General features: G+C 54.1%; 1 protein-coding gene across 2 annotated transcripts; it reads left to right on the forward strand.

The window, feature by feature from the left end:
* Window positions 1–1,635: 1,635 nt before the first annotated feature.
* Window positions 1,636–20,470, forward strand: KIRREL (kin of IRRE like (Drosophila)). Of its 2 annotated transcripts, XM_008588850.1 has the most exons (15): window positions 1,636–1,807; window positions 3,607–3,756; window positions 8,979–9,119; window positions 9,224–9,241; window positions 11,123–11,273; window positions 12,277–12,382; window positions 13,192–13,340; window positions 13,510–13,637; window positions 14,356–14,482; window positions 14,573–14,673; window positions 16,143–16,341; window positions 17,661–17,768; window positions 17,936–18,075; window positions 18,761–18,838; window positions 19,073–20,470. In XM_008588850.1, the coding sequence occupies exons 3-15, from the start codon at window positions 9,066–9,068 to the stop codon at window positions 19,547–19,549; spliced, it is 1,836 nt and encodes a 611-aa protein (XP_008587072.1). In that variant the 5' UTR covers window positions 1,636–1,807; window positions 3,607–3,756; window positions 8,979–9,065; the 3' UTR covers window positions 19,550–20,470. The 2 variants fall into 2 exon arrangements, with proteins under 2 accessions (XP_008587072.1, XP_008587073.1); XM_008588851.1 differs by lacking the exons at window positions 1,636–1,807; window positions 3,607–3,756; window positions 8,979–9,119; window positions 9,224–9,241 and having other exon boundaries at window positions 11,129–11,273; window positions 14,308–14,482; window positions 19,073–19,549.
* The last annotated feature ends 38 nt before the right edge of the window (window positions 20,471–20,508 follow it).

The raw sequence follows: 20,508 nt of genomic DNA on the forward strand, positions 1-20,508 counted from the left end.
GGAGGGCTTCCGGGAAGAGAGGAATGTGGGGCAGGTTTAGGAAGAAGGAGAGAAATGGGGCTAGAGGAGAAAAAAGAATGATGAACTAGGATCCCGCTTCTGTAGTGGCTTAGAGGGAGGTCTTGGAATGGGGAAGGGTGAGTTAAGTTTGCTTACACACAGTAGTGATGGCGGGTCAGAGAAATTTTGGAAAACTGAGTTTAGGGTTGGATTTGGGAGCTGGGAGGGAAAGAAGAGGGAAGAGCCCTTGAGTTCTGTGGAGAGCTGATTTTGGTTACCCTTGGTGTGACAGACTTGGGTGTGGCAAGGAAGCTCTAGACTTCTCCCTTTGCTGTCCCCCAGCCACTCCATCGCCTCTCTGAGTTCTGTGGAGAGCTGATTTTGGTTACCCTTGGTGTGACAGACTGGGGTGTGGCAAGGAAGCTCTAGACTTCTCCCTTTGCTGTCCCCCAGCCACTCCATCGCCTCTCCTCTCCTTTCCCCACAGCCCAGCCAAGGAGGCTGATGCCCACAGCTCCACAGCTCTGCATGGTGCCCAGGCCATCCCCCGCCACTGGGGCCAACCAGTGCTGGTTGGAGCGGGTGGGTGTGTGGGAGCAGTGGGGGAGAAGAAACCCGCAATCCAATTCCCTGCTCCATTTAGGCTTCACAATTAAAGGCAATTACTCTGCAGTTCTCTAATCAAATGCTCCCGGCCGAGCTGCCAGCCGGGCAGCCATGTGTAGCTCCTGCAGCCAGAGGGAGAGTGGAGCAAAGTCACGTGGCCTCTCAGCTCTCACAGTGCGGGAGGCCAAGTGTGTGTTGATGTGTCTGTGTATACACACTCACTCATGCCCCCTTCACTTGGGAGCAACGGGCAAACATGGTGCAGGGCAAGTGAGCCAAGAAGTGGGTTCAGAGCTACTTTGTTTTGGATGCACTTCCCACCTGGGAAGCTTCTATACACATATGTGGATGTGGGACATGCCTGCTCCATAGCATCTACCTTATGCACTTGCTGGACGCATTCATGGGGAAATTGTACCTGGTGTAATTGCATACATGTGTTGGCTCACGTTGGCTCACAGACACATGTCCAAGTAGGGGTCATGATGGTATATTCATGTGTATGGGCCCAAGTCCCAAGAATTGAGGGGGACTGCAGCATCTCCAGCAGCCTAGTTATGAATGCATCACCCATTAACATGAGCATGGGGGTGAGGCAGCAGGTCATAGAGGAAGAGCCCAGGATGTGGAGTGCAGGGGCTCAGGTTCTAATCCCAGCTCTGCCATTAACTCAGCGGGTGCTCTTGAGTAAGTTATTCTGCTTCCTGTACCTCGGTGCCCTCCTCTGTAAAATGAGAGGGTTGGACTAGATTCATCCCTAAGGCCTTTATGTAATACCACCATGCAGTTTCTGTGATTGCTAAGCACTTCAGCTCCTGAAACCCATTCCCATGGGCCATGGAGGGAGAAAGGAATAAGGGGCGAGCACATGACATCTTGGAGGGAAGGGTTGGGGCTGAAGTGGTGCAGGGACAGGAGAGCCCTCTCCCCAGCCTGAGGCTCTCTCCCTCTTGCCTCTTGCAGGGTGGGAGTGGGAGCCGCAAGGGGGTGCCTTTTGATGTAGCCTCTTCTCACTCACCTCCTTACCCAGTGCCTGCTTTGGCTTTATCAGGGACCCAGACCCGCTTCAGCCAGGAGCCAGCCGACCAGACTGTGGTGGCTGGACAGCGGGCCGTGCTCCCCTGCGTGCTGCTCAACTACTCTGGGATTGTGCAATGGACCAAGGATGGGCTGGCCCTGGGCATGGGCCAGGGCCTCAAAGGTGAGTGGGGCTGCCTGGCCACCCCAGCATCCAGACCATCCCATCTTCACCCTAACCCCCGACTCCCAGTGTAGACTCCTGGACTCGCCATTCCTGGGTATCCTCACCACACTCTTTGTGCTCGAGCCTCCCCTCTCCCTCTCCTCCTAAGCTCCGCTTTCCCACCCTGCAGCTCTGCCTTTTCTCACGACTGTGGACTGGCTCAAGAAAGACAGCGTGAAGCCTGAGCGATCAAGAGAAACCACGAGACCTTTACATAAGAGAACCTCAGACAGACAGACAGACACCATGAGGGGTGCTGCAGGCAGATGGAGGTCAGGCAGGAGGTGCTGGGAAGCCATGGGGTCTGCTGCAGGGGTGGGGAGAGCACAGCAACTTCTGTGTCTCACAAGTGTTTCGTGCCGGACTGGCTCTGCTCCAGCTTCTCTCCTCCCCCCTGCCCAGGCAGTGTCTGCTCAGAGGCCAAAAACTCATTTCAATATCAGCCTAAGCACTTATTTATTTATTCATTCAACGAGCCTTTATTAAGCACTGGCTGTGTAGCCGGTGCTGAAGCAAACATAATGAGTCAGTCAAAAACAAAAACACCCACCTCCTATATTCCAAAGTAAGCAAAGAGACCTTTGGAAAATCCGCCTGGTGGAGAAGAGTGGATGGGGAGTCAGGACACCTGGCTTCTAGTCCTGCCTCCACCACCTATCTGATGGGTGACCTTAGGAAAGCCACTTCACCTCTCTGGCCTCAGTTTACTGATGTGTGAAACGGGCATAATAGTTGCAGACCTCACTGCCTTAAAAGTGCATTTGTGAGTTTTGAACCCAATGAGAGAATATGCATTGTGAAAACATATTCTTAGCTGTAGAGCGCTGTAATGATGTAAGTATGGCGGGGTGTGTGTGTATATTTTTTTATTGTTGAGGGGATTGAGGTTATTTGCTGTGGGTTCCATATATTAGTATAGGTAGAGGAAATTTGTGCAGAGCAATATGTATAAAGGAAAGAGATGGGTCTGGTGGATATATTGATAATAGAGAAACTGGGAGAGAGAGATCAATCGATATGGAGTAAGAAGAATCAATAGCCTTTGGACAGAGGGAGACAATGGGAGGATGGGAATGTGAGAGTGGACGGCAAGGGAGTGGGAGGGGTGGGTGGGCATCTGGAGGAAGGAAGGGAACGGAGACTGACTTGGAGAGGGCCAGAGGCTCAGAGGACCCCCCACCTCGGCCACCGTGTCTGCAGGGAAACAGCCCTTGTTCAGGGGCTCCTTCAGGGGGCCGGCAGCCCCCGCCTCATCCATCCCTCTCACAGCCTTGGCCTGCCTTGGGCTTCCCTGTGCCTTGCGAGTCCCGGTGAGCTCACGTTTGAGCTGCGGTGCCCTATATTTCCTAGCGCCCACGCACTCTCCCTCTCTCCCCCTCTCCTCTTCTCCCTGCTGTCTGCCTTTTTTCCCCTCTCTTTCTCTTCTGTTATTATGAGAGACATTTGTCTGCAAACAGCTTCAGAGATTTCATCTGCTCCTGCTCATGTCCCCGCTTCTTCTTGCCCTCCTGGCTGCTCCTCCTGCTTGTGGCTCCCAGCGCCACCATGGGGAGTCATGACATCACCATGTCTGTGTCTGGGACCTCCTGATCTCACCTGCCAGTGTGTCCCAGAGAGGACACTGGGAGGAGTGCTGGCCTGGGATGGTTGTGGGTGCTGGCCTGGGATGAGAAGTCAGAGGTGGATGTATCCCGGGGCCAGGGCAGTCCCAGTTCCAAGCTTGGGCCTCACCCTTTCTGCTCTTTCTGTTTCTGCAGCCTGGCCACGGTACCGGGTGGTGGGCTCTGCGGACGCCGGGCAGTACAACCTGGAGATCACAGATGCCGAGCTCTCTGACGACGCCTCTTACGAGTGCCAGGCCACGGAGGCCGCCCTGCGCTCCCGGCGGGCCAAACTCACTGTGCTCAGTAATGACCCCAGCGCCCCTTCCGTGCCCCTGAAGCCCCCTGTCTCTCTGCATCAGTCTCTCCTCCTCTCCAATTTCGTCCTTAATTTCCCAGCTTCTCCTGCCCTGTTTCTGGCCTTGTCCCTGCCCCACAACCCCTACTATCTCCCTGGTTCTCCCTCCCAGCTCCTTCTCTAAGCTTCCAAACCCGAGTGCAGATAGAAGAGAGTAAACGGAGATGTGGGCAGTGCCTGGCATCCTCCCTGCTCCAGCCTATGCCCAGGCCATTCAAGGACAGGGCTTTTTGCCTCCTGGACATACAGCTGTGGAGATAAGTCTCTCCCCACAGGAGCGGAGAAGTGTGGGGGTGATGGAGACAGGGCTCTTCACCTTGCCAGCTTTCCTGGCTGACAGGCTCATTGGGGAGGGAACCACTCCCCTCTTCCTTTGGTCCCTCTCTGTGCCTTTTTCTCCTCACCCAGCCTCACCCAGCTCTCCTCCCTGGGCCGCCTCCTTTCCTCCCTCAGTGCTCACCCTTTCTCTCAGATTCATGGGGAAGCGTGGGGAGGCCTCAGGAGACAGGGAGAAGGACTGGAAGGAATGGGCCTGAGGGCTGAGTCTGGGAGGGGGTGGGGCCGGGGGTCCTGCTATGCTGGTCTAAGGGCTTGTCTCTTGGAAGCCATGCACAGGCAGCTGCCCACAGGGGCACAGAGCAGATGTCCCTCTATGGTAACCCCCGGGGCCATTTGCATAATGAGGGGACTCTCCTGCATGCAGCACAGGAATGAGGCCAGCCCCTTCTGACTCTCTACAGGCCCCACTCAGTCTTTCTGTTTCCCACCGGCTCTGAGGCCTCCTGTGCCCCTGCCTCTGATGTGCTTTCTGTCTCGGGCTTGGACTCTGTCTGCCTGTAGCCCTGTCTTCCCTGTTGTCATTAACTCTGTCCCTGTCTTTTTTCCTGCCTCCATTTGATCTGTTCTGTTCCCCCTTTTCCCTTCCTCTCACCTGAAGTCATCAAAGTGGGGAAAGACCCCAGGATGTATGGGAGAAAAGAGAGAGGAACTGGAATGAGAGTAGCTTGGACACAAGGAAGTTCTTTATTAGGAAGGTGGGGAATGTGATGGTAGCCTGAGTGTAGCAGGAAGAGTCCTGGACTGCGGGAGTCAGGAGACCCGGGCTGAGGTTACACCTTGGCCATTTCGGCATCATGAGGGTGAGGAGGTCATGCCCTCTGGGCATGGGTTTTCTCTTCAGTAACGTGGCATAAAGATGCTGCCTTTTCTTAGTAACTGCAGCTTTGCTGCTTCCTGCACAGGGAGTTGTAAACTGAAGGTCTGGGTGAGATTGAGGTGTCAGGATAAGTGACGACCAGAGGGACCCAACTACCAATTCCTTTGGATGTGAGGGCCCTGGAGGATCAGGATTCAAGGCTGGCGGGTGACCTGCTTTTCCTCTCCAGAACTAAAATGGGAAGAATTACAAGAAGCAGGATGGAGGTGAGAGAGCAGGAACTAGAGGGTGGTCACGGGATGCCACGACATCTTTTGTCCCTTTTTGGAGAGTATGAGCCCCCATGCTGGGCAGGAATTCCAAGGGAACCACGAGTCTCTTAGGAAGACTTCTTTCATTTTTCTTCCCTAACTGCCTCTATTTTGGACCCTGGAAGGTGCTACGTCTGCCCTGGAGAACTTCCGTCCTAATGAGGGAGCCCTGATACGCTTCTCTTTTCTCTCCTACCTCAGCACAGAGACAGAGACAGAGAGATGAAAAAGGGCCCCTAGGTGTTGTTGCCAATAATAAGGACTTACAATGGCTTCCAGTGGTTTGATTCAATCAAGGAAGGCTTCCTGGAAGAGGGAATATCAGTGAGACCCTAGATGGGAGAGTGCCTTGTTACAAAGCTTGTAGGTCAATGAGACAGAGCTACATGAAGGCATCTGACTGTCGCGCTTGAGGATGTGGCAGGTGCTGAGAGTGTGGGCCTTCATGGCCTGTCTGGGTGATTTGGATGGATGAGAGGAGCAGGGAAAGGCCCCAAGAGGAAAAGAGCTGAAAGGGTGGCAGGAGTGGTGAGTCCATTGCTCCTTTGCCCTCCTTCTCTCCCCTCCTTGTCTCTCTCTTGAATGCTCAGACACCTGGCCACCTGCACCGCCTGGAGGCAGTGAGGAGGTGTGCATTTCCCACATCCCCTCCCTCTTACCTCTACCTAAAGCCTTTGCTCATGGCAGCCTGGGGCCCAGAGACTGGCAGGGTAGAAGTGAGGAGTGGGCTGTGCCCAGTGCCTTGGATCAGCCTCCCTGCACACTGCTAGCCTCACACACTCCCTGCACCCGCAGCCACTCCCCTCATGTGCCCACCTCCCCAGGCCAGCCTTCTTCATGGAATGGCCCCTCTCATTCTTCCCTAAGGCAGGGCTTTGAGAGAAGGCCTCCCACTCCCCCTCAGATGCAGATGCAGACAAAATATAGATCTACAGACCTACATCTCTCTCATTATTCACAGCGATAACAACTCGAGTGCAGCGGTGATGAGCATGACTGGGGTCAGGCGGGCCTGGTCCACAGCCCAGCGCTGCCGTTTAGCTCATTCTCCTGTCTCCAAGCACATTTGCTTAACCTCCCTGAGCCTCAGTTCCTTGTCTGTAAATTGGGGTTAATGATATTTACCATGAAAAGATTAAGGAAATATACTTTGTGGTAAGGATTAAATGAAATCGTATACAAGAGGCACTTTGGCTGACACAAGATAAACATTCAGTGAATGACAGAAATTATTGTTGATCACATTTCACTTTACAGTTGGCTTCACATCCTTGATCTCATTTCTCCTCCACAATAACAATGGGGAGTACGTGTCAATGGTTGTTTTTGAAATTTAACAAACAAGGAAACTGAGGCCACATACACAGGCATATTGATATACAAATTTAAGTCTCAGATCATAAAAACATGCTCATAAACATATGCACACACGGACTCCTGCCCTCTAACAGCTCTCAGACACCTCAACAGCCTTATGTTCCTTTGTCCCAGATATGGAGGGTGGAGATGGGCTCGTGGAAGGTGGGCAGAGTTTGGCAAATTCTAGAGAAAGGTGTGTTGGTGGCAGAGGTGACAGATGGACGGTCTTTGCCTGAACAAAGGGAAAGGGAAGATTACAAGGGCAGGGAGAGCCGATGGGAGGAGACACCTGCCTTCCACACAGAAGGGACTGTGCACTTCTGGGTCTGGGTGTGGTGTCTCCACCTGTAGAAGCTCAGGGCTGTGCTCAGCCAGGATCTTACTCCTGGGGGTGGCAGCAGGTGCGATGTTGGAGGGGCCCAGGTGGACCAGGAGACCCTCAATGGCAGCTCCTTATCCATTTCTCTCTGCCTTTCTCTACTGCTCAAGCTGCTTCCTATCCCCATCCCCAGCCCTACACCCTTCTGGCATTGGAACCAGGTACACCAGGGAGCAAGGAGGAGGAACTAGGGATTCAGAGGATGATTAGCCAGGCAGGAATCGGAGCCACTGCTGGCTGTCATCCAGGCAGTGAAGCTAACCCATTCTACACATCATGAGTGCCCTGAACAAATGGTCTCTATACAGTACCTCATCTGACCTTCATGAGAGCCCAGTGAGTGGGCATTGTTAGGTCTCTGATGAAGAAACTGAGGCCCAGTGATTTTAGGGACTCACCCAAGATCACATGACAGGCAAGCAAAGGTGTCAGGATTTGAAACTGGGGCAGCCTGATTCTAAATTTTATTTTTTTCCAACTATACCACCCAGCATGCCTGAATGGAACAGAATGCTGGACAGGCTGGCCTGTTTCTACTGGACACCCTCACAGGGAGCTCTTCACTTCACAAATTCTATGGCAGCTTATCCCACCACTGGACTCCATGGGCCCCCCAAGGTCCCCTCTTGAAGGTTCCCTCTGGAAAGCTCCCTCAGAGTATCTCTTGTCTATCCCAGAAAGAAGCAAAGAAAATCCTTTCTCATTTCAGGATGATGAGCATTGGGTGGACCAGAAACATTATAACCCAAATCCTTCTGCCTTTATCTTCTCAATCACTCATTCGTTCAGCACATTTCTCCTGGGACCTGCTATCATCCAAGCTCTGGGATAGACTTTGGGGTTTAAGAGTAAATAAGAAGCAGACCCTGTCCCAAGAGAACTCACAGTCTGGTTCACCTTAGGATTTAGAAGCCTGTGGGGAAAGGGCAGTGAGAGGCCCTGTTTGCTAGCATCAGACATCCCATCATTTATTTCCTTAAGCATTTTTCTTTTCTTTTTTTTTTTTTTTGTCCTTTATTATGAGACCGGCCGCACCGCACTCAGCCAGTGAGCGCTGTGAGCGCACCGGTGGTCAGCCCTATATAGGATCCGAACCCGCGGCGGGAGTGCTGCTGTGCTCCCAGCCCCGCACTCTCCCGAGTGCACCACGGGCTCGGCCCACCTTAAGCATTTTTCAAGAGCCTACTTTGGCCATTTTCTAGGCACTAGAGGCCATATAAATATTAGCAAGACTGGGTCCCTGCTTTTTCAGGGGATAAGTTTGTGTTTGGGGCAGAGGTAGAAAACATTCATAAGTAACCCAGATCCAAGGTGGACAGTGTTGAGAGGTCTGAGCGCCACTCTGGAAGCACTGTTGGGGTGTGGGGGTAGGGCATGGCATGGAAAGCCTTGTACCTCACTTGGGGTATGAACAAGGTGGGTAGCATTTCCACAGAAACTGTGAGGGAAGGACACGCCACATGGGAAGATCTACATAAGCAAAGACAAGGAGGTGAGAAATTTCAGGTCTTGGCTCAGTCTTAGCTGTGCTATAGGAAAAATAACCTGCTAGCAGTGTGACCGATGGCACACCCATCTAGGTGCCCCAGGGCAGAGGAGCAGACAGGAAGGAATGGGTGCAAGAAGCCCCACCCCGAGACAGCCCAGCCTTTCCTGAGTTTGAGGCCACCCCCTCCATCTGTAGTATGTAGCCTGATCAACAGTAGGGGCACATAGCACCAGAAAATAGTTCAGCCTGGGAAAGAAAAACGGAGGGGGATGGGGAAGCTGTGTGAGCTGAGGCCCTTAGGTGAAGCCACCACAGGAGCAATGGATACTGTGACTGTAAACTAGGAGGTAGGGGTGGCACCACCCTGCCAAGAAGTGGGCATGCAGATGGAGGGATGTCCCCAGGGTTAGGGATCTCAGTCATCAGGGGAGTATTAGACCCACCCTGCGCTGACTTTGCTCTGCTCTCCCCAACAGTCCCCCCGGAGGACACCAGGATTGATGGGGGCCCCGTGATTCTGCTACAGGCAGGCACCCCCCACAACCTCACATGCCGAGCCTTCAATGCCAAGCCTGCCGCCACCATCATCTGGTTCCGGGATGGGACACAGCAGGAGGGTGCCGTGGCGCAGGCAGGCACCCCCCACAATCTCACATGCCGAGCCTTCAACGCCAAGCCTGCCGCCACCATCATCTGGTTCCGGGATGGGACACAGCAGGAGGGTGCCGTGGCCAGCACGGTGAGACCCTGCCTACTTCCCCAGATCCTTTTGGACTCAGCCCAGGTCACCTTTCCTTTCCAGCAGGGGTTTGATCATGGACTCAGGGGGCCACAGATGTGACAGGGGGCCTTAATTGTCATCCGATCCGACCCTCTCATTGTACAGTTGGGAAAACTAAGAGAAGAGTGTTGGGCCTTTAAAAAACTAACACCACCTTAAAGTGAAGCCCCAGGTCTACAAGGCCATTCAGTAGCTGAGCAAAGACTAAGAATAATAGTAATGATAGGTGCCATTGATTAAGCACCTATTGTGTGCCAGGCCCTGTGCATGCTAAGCACTTTATGGACAGTCTGTCTTAGTCCTCACAGGAATCCCATAAAGTAGGCATTGTCAGAGAGGTTGAGTGACATGCCCAAGATCACACAGCTACTAATCAGCAGAGCTGGAACGTACACCTGGGTCTGATTGTACTCTCTCCACTAATCACTTCCACCTCCTTCCTTCAGCATCTAGTTGGCACATTATCCCAGTTGTCACAACTGAGAGGTTGGGCAAGCAGGATTATTGTATACATTTTACAGATGAAGAAGTCATGACAGGGAAAGACACCAAGTGACTTGACCAGGATCACATGGCAGAGTTGGTGGTAGAGCCGGAATTAGAATCCAGACCTTCTGTTTGGGGTCCCTGCTGCCAGCTGCGGGCAAACACGGCTGTGTACCAGCCCTCTGCTAGGAGCTGCAGGAGACGCTTCTCACTGTGGAGAGAGGCTGCTCACCTGTGCTCCTCAGAGTGCGACCCCCAGGGATACCTGGATTCTGGCTTCAGCTCTGCATTTAATGCACTGTGTGACCTTGGACAATCCACTTCACTTGTCTCTGGCCTTAGTTTCACCATCTGACAAATGATAACCAGCTTCAGTGGTGCTTACCTTTCCTTACGAGAATTCTTATCTTGCTAACCTAAGGCTACATGTTTTGAAATATTTTGACAGCTAAACAAGTAGATCTGTGAGTGGCCATTTGTCTGTACCCACCCTTTTCATATTCATTAAAGACAGTGGAGCTTGGAGCATGCCAAGGGGGACAGGGTTACTGCACTGGCCTGCTCCTGCCCTGGTCCAGCAGAGATGCACGTATGGCTGCCAAACTGTGGGGGACTCACTTTGCTTAATAGAATGGTTTCCCTTAGTCAGTTCGCACCATGGAAAACAGCTTGAGGGTTCCTGTGACCATATTCAGGGACCTCAGGTTAGATGCCACTGAGCCAGTGTGAGACTTTGAGCCTATGAATCCCTTCCCTGCCCTCAAGGAGTTTATGGTTTAGCAAGAGAGACCCAACACTGAAACACACACAGTGCCTGTGAGCAAGGCTAGAGGTGCCTAGAACCGTGTGCAGAGCAGAATGACTATAAGGTGCACAAGTTCAGGCCGGGAGACAGTCCTGAGGGCTGCGCTGGCTGAGGAAGGCTTTCCAGGAGAGGAGGGACTTACACTGGACTTAGAGAATTCCAGGAATGAGGCTCAAATCCATGGGAAAACTACAACACAGAGTGAACTGTAACATAAACTATGGACTTAAGTTAGTAATATATCATATTGGTCCGTCAGCTGTAAGAAAAGATCACACTAATGCAAGATGTTAATGGGGAAACCTGGAGGTGGGGGAGGAGGGTATATGAAAACTCTCTGTACTTGCCGTTTAATTTTTGTGTAAACTTAAAACTGCTCTAAAAGAAAGTCTATTAGTAGAAACAAAAAACAAAAACAGGGAAGAGGTTGGAGGAGGGGAGGGGCTAAGCTTTAGGCTAATGTGCCCCTTCAGCCCAAGCCCATCTCTGAGTCAGGTCACCTTTAGAGCAGAGGAGGGGGCTTTTAACTTGACTTTGTCCCACCCCAGGAATTACTGAAGGATGGAAAGAGGGAGACCACCATTAGCCAGCTGCTCATTAACCCCACAGACCTGGACATCGGGCGTGTCTTCACCTGCCGCAGCATGAACGAGGCCATCCCTAGTGGCAAGGAGACTTCCGTCGAGCTTGATGTGCATCGTGAGTGGGTCCTGGGGAGGAGCAGTCTGGGGCAGTGAGGTGGGGAGGGGAATGTAGGCAGCCTTTTGAGAGGCACAGAATAAGAATCTTCTAGAGGTCCTAGGACAAATGCTTACTTTCCCATCCCCTTTGACTTCCTGGTTTGAACTGTGGACACTAAGCTGGTAGAACGAGCATTGGCTGTGGAGTTAGGCAGTCCCTGGGTCTAAACCAGCGTGTGATTTTGGGCAACACTTAATCTCTCTGAGCCTTAGCTTCTAATTCTGTGTACTTGCAGAAAGTAAAATACAGGCCGCAAGCTCTTATCCACAATTCCAATCTAAAAGTTTCTTGATGACAAAACTTGAACTGAGGCTCTTCATTGTCTTTTATTTAACGTGATGCTCTTACGTTTCACGAGAGATATATTACTGTGTGTGACTATGGGGTGTTGCCCAGACACTGCTGAGGGTCTTACATAATAAACTATCTATGCACAGTGTTACCTTTCTAAAATTAAAAAAAAATTACAAATTCTGAAACATCCAGTCCCAGGGGTTTCAGTTGAGATTATGGACCTGTACCTGCCTCTTGGGGAGGTGAGCACTAAATTAAATGTAACATTTAAGAGCATCTAGCATGGAGTGTGCTTGCCTCTTGGTGCTCAATAAATTCCCTCTGAACAGGGAACCGTGGGGGTGTGGGCAGCAATTGGGGATGCTCTCCCTGTCCCTTTTAGTGAACCAAATGAGCCCACACTGACGCTTAGTGGCCACGGTGGGTCATTACATGCATTGACACAATTTGTCCCTTCGGTGCCATCCTTGGTGGTCACTCTAGCCAGGCCCCTAGAGGCTCCATGTGGAAGAGGTGAGAAAGATAGCTTATTTGTTGGAGCTGGTACACTGCAAACTCCAATTCCCACATCACCCCAGAGTGGTGAGGGCTGAATGTATGTGTTAGGGAGGGAAAAAGAAACTCGAGGGACAGAAAAGACCCTGATTTCCTGTCCCCATCTTTGCAGACCCTCCTACAGTGACCCTGTCCATTGAGCCACAGACGGTGCAGGAGGGTGAGCGTGTAGTGTTTACATGCCAGGCCACGGCCAACCCCGAGATCCTGGGCTACAGGTGAAAGGGCTGAGGGCTGGAAGGGCCCTGGGAAGTAGCACTAGAGGGGCTCTTGAGTCCAGGAGTAGTGGGGGGTACTCAGGGAGGTCAGGAGTGGTGAGGGGTTCTGGGGGAGACCAGTAGTGGTGAGTGGTGCTGGGTGAGGCCAGGAGTGGTGGGGGGTGCTGGGGAAGATCAGGAGTGGTGGGGGGTACTGCGGAAGTCCAGGAGTGTTAGGGGTGCTGCGGGAGGCCAGAAGTGATGAGGTGGCTGGTGGAGGCCAGGAGTGGTGGGGGTGCTGGGGAAGTTCAGGAGTGGTGGGGGTGCTAGGCGAGATCAGGAGTGGTGGGGGGTACTGCGGAAGTCCAGGAGTGTTAGGGGTGCTGCGGGAGGCCAGAAGTGATGAGGTGGCTGGTGGAGGCCAGGAGTGGTGGGGGTGCTGGGGAAGTTCAGGAGTGGTGGGGGTGCTAGGCGAGATCAGGAGTGGTGGGGGGTACTGCGGAAGTCCAGGAGTGTTAGGGGTGCTGCGGGAGGCCAGAAGTGATGAGGTGGCTGGTGGAGGCCAGGAGTGGTGGGGGTGCTGGGGAAGTTCAGGAGTGGTGGGGGTGCTAGGCGAGATCAGGAGTGGTGGGGGGTACTGCGGAAGTCCAGGAGTGTTAGGGGTGCTGCGGGAGGCAAGAAATGATGAGGTGGCTGGTGGAGGCCAGGAGTGGTGGGGGTGCTGGGGGAGGCCAGGAGTGGAGGCAGGTGCTGGGGGAGGCTGGGGTCACTGAATGTGGTTGGGAAAAGTCCAAGCCTTGATCCCACCTCCGTGTCGCTTCCTTCCCCAGGTGGGCCAAGGGGGGTTTCTTGATTGAAGACGCCCATGAGAGTCGCTATGAGACGAATGTCGATTATTCTTTCTTCACGGAGCCTGTGTCTTGTGAGGTTCACAACAAAGTGGGGAGCACCAATGTCAGCACTTTAGTAAATGTCCACTGTGAGTAGCTGGAAGGGCAGGGCCTGGGGTGCAGTGGGGCAGCTCCCTGAAGTGGGAGGAGATGGGATAACCATGGGCAGGTATTAGGGCAGGAGAAGGAAGAGCAGACTGAGTGGAGTTGAGCGCCAGGGAGCTGGAGACCCTAACAAGCTGCTTCTTTCTACCTCAGTTGCCCCCAGGATCGTAGTAGACCCCAAACCCACGACTACAGACATTGGCTCTGATGTGACCCTCACCTGTGTCTGGGTTGGGAATCCTCCCCTCACCCTCACCTGGACCAAAAAGGACTCAAACATGGTAAGACTCTCACTGCCTATCCTGAGTGCTGGGAGGAACGGGCATGGCCATAGGTGGGGGGTGCAGAGGGGCCAGGAAGGTTTAGCAGCATTTTTCAAGTTGGACCCGAGCTATATGTAGCCCTTGGGATTTGGAGGAGGACAGTGCTTGCAGTCACCCCCAACCCTTCTCACGGGACAGCTGGCCAGGTCAGAGGCCGTGGATAGGACAGAGAGGCCTGTGCTTACACATGGAAGTGGTGGAGGGTGGGAAGAGGGACTGAGGTGCAGCTGCTGCAGCGGCCAAATCTGGTAAAGTCGTGCTGTACAGGAAGGTAGGGGAGCTGGCGTGATCCACTAGAGAAGAGGTTAGATTCTACAGCTCTGAAGAGACCACATTAGACAGTTTGGGGCCAGTATTGCAGGAAGAGGAAGTTCTGAGTAAAATGTCCTATGTCATTTGGCAATAAAAACACTAGAACAGATCATCAGAAGAGGCTGCATCCTCTTAAAATTACTGCAGGCTTCACCTGCCCTTTCCGGCAGAGATGGGGTGTTTTCTCTCCAACCTGTTTAGAGTCAGGGGATGGACCATATGGACTCGGGAGTTTCATTTCCCTATTAGGGATTCACTTGTGGCCCTTCCTGCTTTCTTTCCAATGCCTCCAATGCGGGGGCCCGCATGGACCTAGGGGCCCAGGCCTCCTGGCTCCCCACCCGAGGCTGCTCTCTCTGCCCAGGTCCTGAGTAACAGCAACCAGCTGCTGCTGAAGTCGGTGACTCAGGCAGATGCCGGCACTTACACGTGCCGGGCCATTGTGCCTCGGATTGGAGTGGCTGAGCGGGAGGTGCCGCTTTACGTGAATGGTGAGTGGCCCGAGAGGCAAGAGGCGGCTGGGGCCGGGGCATGCAGCACTGCGGATTCCAGCGGCACTGACTGTGTCTTCTTGCTTGCAGGGCCCCCCATTATCTCCAGCGAGGCGGTGCAGTATGCTGTTAGGGGGGACGGTGGCAAGGTGGAGTGCTTCATCGGGAGCACACCACCCCCAGACCGCATAGTGAGTGCTGGGCCAGCCTCGGACAGGCCGGCCACCTGCTGCTCCGCTGGCGCCTGGCTTCGCTCCTTCCACTTCCCCATCCCTTCTCTGCATCTCTAATCCCCTGCCTTTCTGTCCCTGTATCCCTTTACCTGCTCAAATCCCACCTCCTCCCTTACCTGTGTGACCCTGAGCTTTGAACCTCGGTTTCTTCATTTGTAAAACAGAGGCAATTACCTGTCCTAATAGGGTCGCAGTGAGAAGTCATTGCAGCAACAGGTGTGGAAAGCTAGGGAGCGTCTGGCTCCTCCTCAGCTCCCTCTCTTTCCCCTTGGCTGGCGCACTTGCTCTCTTCCTCTCCCCCCTCCTGCCCTGTCATTTAGCCCCCCCCCCGTCTTTTCCTTGCTCCCCCCTCTTCCCTCCTGCCCTCCCCCCTGCCCCTTCCTCCCTCCCGATCAGTTCTCCTTCCCACCCGCCCCTCCTTTCTCCCTCTGCCGTCCTCCTACCAGCCCCCCCCCTCCTCCCCTCCCGCCTCTTTCCTCCCCCCCACACCATGAGCCATTAATTCCTTCTGTGACCATTAACCGTCAAACCCCTCATCACATTTAATGACCATTTGGCTAACTCCAGGGCTGCCCAGGGACACTTCATTACCACGGCCGTCGGGCAGTGGCGGCTCGGCTCCCAGGGGTTTCTGTGCAGCGTTAGGAGGATTAATCCCTGGAATGGAGCCAGTTCTCCCTGCTCCCCCTCCCGCGGGCTCCACTCTGAGGGTGGGGCCATGCCGGGGCTGGGGTGAGGTGGGGTGGGGGTCCCTGTCCGGGAGGTCTGGGATGGAGGCATCTGGGTGTTCTCCTCTGTCTCCTGCCTATTATAAGAGTCTGTGGATGGGCCTCTGAGCCACCCAGGCAGGTTATGCTAAGTTAGAATCACAGACTATCAGAGCTGGAAGAAACCTGGAGTGCTGTCTAGCTCTAGCCTGCACTTCTCATTTTACAGGTGAAGAAATGAGGCCCAGAGAGGGAAAGGGAGGCCACACAGGGACTGGGGGCAGGGAGGAGCCAGGATAGGAGCCCTGTGTTCCTGAGTCCCAGTCCAGAACTTTGTCTGGATGTCCCGGGTTCCCAAATTTTGGGTCATTGGATCAGTTGCACCTACTTTACATGGGATTGTTATAGAAACAGATTCCTAGGCCTCTCCCGTGGAGATGCATATTTAGGACATAAGCCCCAAGAACCTACATTTTAAAGACCCTCCCTAGGTAAATCTGATGTCAGCCATGTTTGGGAGCCACTGCTCCTCCTACAGTGGAGATTCAGTGCAGGGGTTTGAGGCAGGTGTGACATAGGTTTGCTACAGGGTGACTGTTGGGCTGGGCTTAGGGGCACACATGAGGGTGGGAGTGCCTTGAGGGTGAATGAGGTGACACCTGGGCATGTGCTTCTGCCACCTGCCCCTTTCTTAGCTTTCTCCTGCCCTCCTCACCCCAGGCATGGGCATGGAAGGAGAACTTCTTGGAGGTGGGGACCCTGGAACGCTATACGGTGGAGAGGACCAACTCAGGCAGCGGGGTGCTGTCCACGCTCACCATCAACAATGTCATGGAGGCCGATTTTCAGACCCACTACAACTGCACTGCCTGGAACAGCTTCGGGCCAGGCACGGCCATCATCCAGCTGGAAGAGCGAGGTGACTGGCAGTGCTGGCTGTCCCACTGGGGTGTAGAGCCCCCTGGGGTTTTTGTTCCTTCTCTCCAGGGGCAGGGCTCAGAGGAGAAGCTTCTCTTTGACTCCCCACCAGAACCTGGTCTTGGTGCTGAGCTGGGGAAATCTACCCACTTTGTTAATGTTTACTGAGTATCTGCTCTGTGCCACGCTCTGCACAAGGGGCTACAGGGACAGCCGTGAATGACACAGTCCCTACCCTCAGGAAACTTTCAGTTTAGTGGAGCCACTTACAGAGTGGCAGCAAGTGAATTCAGATGGAGAAAAATCAAATGGGCTGTAAAAGGGAGTAACACTACCTGTCTCAGGGGGTTCTTGTGAGGGAGGATTAAGTGAGAAGACATTTACAAAATCCCTGGCATATTCGAGGTGCTCAGTAGGTTTTGGTTCCTGACCTCTTCAAGGATCCTTCACTTGATAGGAGAGAATGTTCCCTCCCACAGGGCACTCCTAGCATGGTAGAGGAGACATTACCTCTGGCTTTGGAAGCTCCCAAGTCTGATGAGGGAAAGATGGCATTTTGGTTTTTGTTTGTTTAGTTCTTTGAGAACTAGCCATTTGACATGGGGGATGGGAACCCCATGTAAAATAACTGGGGATCCCAGCAGTTCATTCTTAGCTGATGCCAGCAAGGGGGTGGGGTGGGGAAGAAGAGATCCATGGAGGAAAGTGGGGCTCAGCAGGGAAGGATCACAGAGGGGAAGAGCTGTAAGCAGGATCTGGATTCAACGAGGACTTCCAGGAAGAGACAGAAGGCTGGAGGCAGAATTCCCGAGTTCCTTCTGGGAAGCCCGGAGGACCAGGGAAGACTGTGTGAGCCCTGGGTGGACAGGTGCAAATGCGGTGGCCACAGTGGTGTGGATGGGGAGGTGGTGAAAGAGGTTGGGGCGCAGATGGCAGATAGGAGACTTCGGAGACTGACCTCAAACAAAAGTCCAGCTCAGGAAGGAGGAACTATGCCACGGAGTCAGGTGGACTGAAGGAGAGGGACAGACAACCAAGGCCAGGGTCAAGTTGATGCCAGCTGCAGGGATGAGACATGACCATGACCTCAATTCCGTTCAAGCTGAAGCACAGACCTAAATCCAACCACAATGTAGACCTTTCTCTCAAATCCACCTTTGACTTAAACCTAACACTGTGCACAGGTCAGTCTAAACTTAAGCCTGTACACAGTTCACGGTTGCCACTGTAGCTTTCGGCCTAAACTTCGGCCAACACTGAGCTCAGATCCCCAGTGTGACTCCATCCTCACGCCTACTCCTTTCCCTCCCCACTCGGAAGAGGTGTTACCTGTGGGCGTCATCGCTGGGGCCACCATCGGCGCGGGCATCCTGCTCATCTTCTTCTTCATCGCCTTGGTATTCTTCCTCTACCGGCGCCGCAAAGGCAGTGAGTATGGGCCTGTGCAGCCTTCCCCTGGCCCTTCCAGGGCACACCACGGGCAGTGCCTGCAATGGAGGCAGGGAGTGCCAGTCCCCTGCCCAGGTGGGACCAGAAGCAGCCACTGCAGATGTCAGCAGAGAGCACCTGGTCCAGGCTGTCTCCCCCTGTCACAGGTCGCAAGGACGTTACCCTGAGGAAGCTTGACATCAAGGTGGAGACAGTGAACCGAGAGCCACTCACGATGCATTCTGACCGGGAGGACGACACCACCAGCGTCTCCACAGCAACCCGGGTCATGAAGGCCATCTACTCGGTGAGGGTCCTGCTCCCCTGGCCTACCACCCTCTTCACGTTCTTAGCATCAGCTCCACCCCTGCCCTATAATAACCACCATCATTTTCTCCTCCTTGGTCAGCCAGCCCTGGTCCTGCCACACACACACACTCACACTCTCACTGTCACACGCACTGGGCTAATTTCCCTCCAGCAGAGGACAGGCAGCTCGGGTTCTCCATAGGCTTCCTTTGCTCCATCTTTCCCCTACAGGCTGTCAAAGTTGGAAGTCTTAGAAGTGTGCTGGTCCCACAGCCACATCACTGAGATGAGGAAACATTCCCGAGAGTGACAGGAGGTCACATTGCATGTTAGCAACCCGATTAGTGCTAGAACCCAGGTCTCTAGCCTCTTCCCACCACATCCCAGAACCTCCACTGGGACAGGGCACAGAATTCAAGTCCACCCTTGACTCCAGACCTTTCCACTAGCGGGTGGCTTCTAGGCATGGGGATGGTGTTGGCAGGGATTAGTGCTAGAACCCAGGTCTCTAGCCTCTTCCCACCACATCCCAGAACCTCCACTGGGACAGGGCACAGAATTCAAGTCCGCCCTTGACTCCAGACCTTTCCACTAGCGGGTGGCTTCTAGGCATGGGGATGGTGTTGGCAGGCGGGGATAGGAGCAGGGTCTCCTCCTGACGCCCCACTCCTGCTGCTCTGCAGTCCTTTAAGGATGACGTGGATCTGAAGCAGGACCTGCGCTGTGACACCATCGACACCCGGGAGGAGTATGAGATGAAGGTGGGATAAAAGGAAGGGGCCAGGGCATGAGGGCTGCTGGGAACGTGGGGTTCTGAGGGCCTGCACGGTGGAGGTGAGAGCAGGCTTGGGGAGGAACAGGCAGGAGGTTTATTGAAGGAGTGGAGGAGGTGGGATCACAGAGTCAGAGGAGGAGGTTCAAAAGACCATGGCGAGACTTGATCCCATCACAAGAGAGAACCCCTGCCTTCATCCTCTTCTCTCATTGCCCCCTAGGACCCCACCAATGGCTACTACAACGTGCGTGCCCATGAAGACCGCCCGTCTTCCAGGGCAGTGCTCTATGCTGACTACCGTGCCCCTGGCCCTGCCCGCTTCGATGGCCGCCCCTCATCCCGCCTGTCCCACTCCAGTGGCTATGCCCAGCTCAACACCTACAGCCGGGCCCCTGCCTCCGACTATGGCCCTGAGCCCACACCCCCTGGTCCTGCTGCCCCAGCTGGCACTGACACAACCAGCCAGCTGTCCTACGAGAACTATGAGAAGTTCAACTCCCATCCCTTCCCTGGGGCAGCTGGGTACCCCACCTACCGACTGGGCTACCCCCAGGCCCCACCCTCCGGCCTAGAGCGGACCCCATATGAGGCATATGACCCCATTGGCAAGTACGCCACAGCTACTCGGTTCTCCTATACCTCCCAGCACTCGGACTATGGCCAGCGATTCCAGCAGCGTATGCAGACTCACGTGTAGGGGCCAGAGCCTGGCTGGGGCATCTCTGCGGGGCAGAGGAGAAGGCTTTCACACTGTTCCCTGATATTCAGGGGCATTGCTTGTTACTCCCTTCTCGGACCAGCCCTCCTCCTCCCACAATGGCAGGTGGGGAGCAGGTCTCCCAGAAACACCCCATCCTGAGGATGGTGCTCTGTGCACGCCCCAGCCTCCTGGGCCTGCCATTCCCTCTTCTTCGGGAGGATGTGTCTCTTCTGACCTGTGCTCTTGCCTGACTCCAGCATGGGGACAGGGAAAGTGAAGGTTGGGGAGAGTAGAGGGGGCACTTTTTAGCATTCCCTTTTTATCCTACCCCTCTGGTCTCCCATAAGTGGAGAGGGGGGTATGCGGGGGTGGGCAGGCTCAGGCCTAGGGAACATGGAGTGTGGGAGTGGGTGGCTCTGGCACAAACTAGTGGAAAACAGGACAGCTTGTCCAGTCCCTCTGTTGCCTGCATTCGTGCCCTGGGTGCATCTTCTCTACTCAGGGTACTGCAGAAGGGACCTTGGGTTTATTTTAGCTCTCGTCTACAGAACAGCCCTGGCACTGAGTTCAAATCCAGCCCTCATTCAGCTGGGATCAAAATGCCAGTCACCCTGGCGGCCAACTGTGGACTTCAGTCAGCATGCAGAGGGACCCAGGAATCCCCAAGAGTGCTGTCCCCTTTCCTTCTCCATGCTGGCCCAGCCAGATAAGTCAGATGCAGTGGAGGAAGATAGGTCAGCACCATGTCCTGACTTGCCAGCAAGAGATGGCTGCATGCTGCAGAGCAGTTTCCACAACCAATACTAGAGGGAGCCACCCGAGCCCCCTCACACCCAATGTGCCCCACTTCCTGGCTTTGGCTCTTGAGCCTTCTTGGGGAGTGCTGGGGTGGGGGTGCTATAGGCTATTTTTCAAAGAGAAAAAACAAAACAATGAAAACCTCATTTGGAAAGTAA

Source organism: Galeopterus variegatus, unplaced genomic scaffold (genome assembly GCF_000696425.1).
Source record: "Galeopterus variegatus unplaced genomic scaffold, G_variegatus-3.0.2 Scaffold5072, whole genome shotgun sequence".
In the NCBI taxonomy this organism is placed as follows: Eukaryota; Metazoa; Chordata; class Mammalia; order Dermoptera; family Cynocephalidae; genus Galeopterus; species Galeopterus variegatus.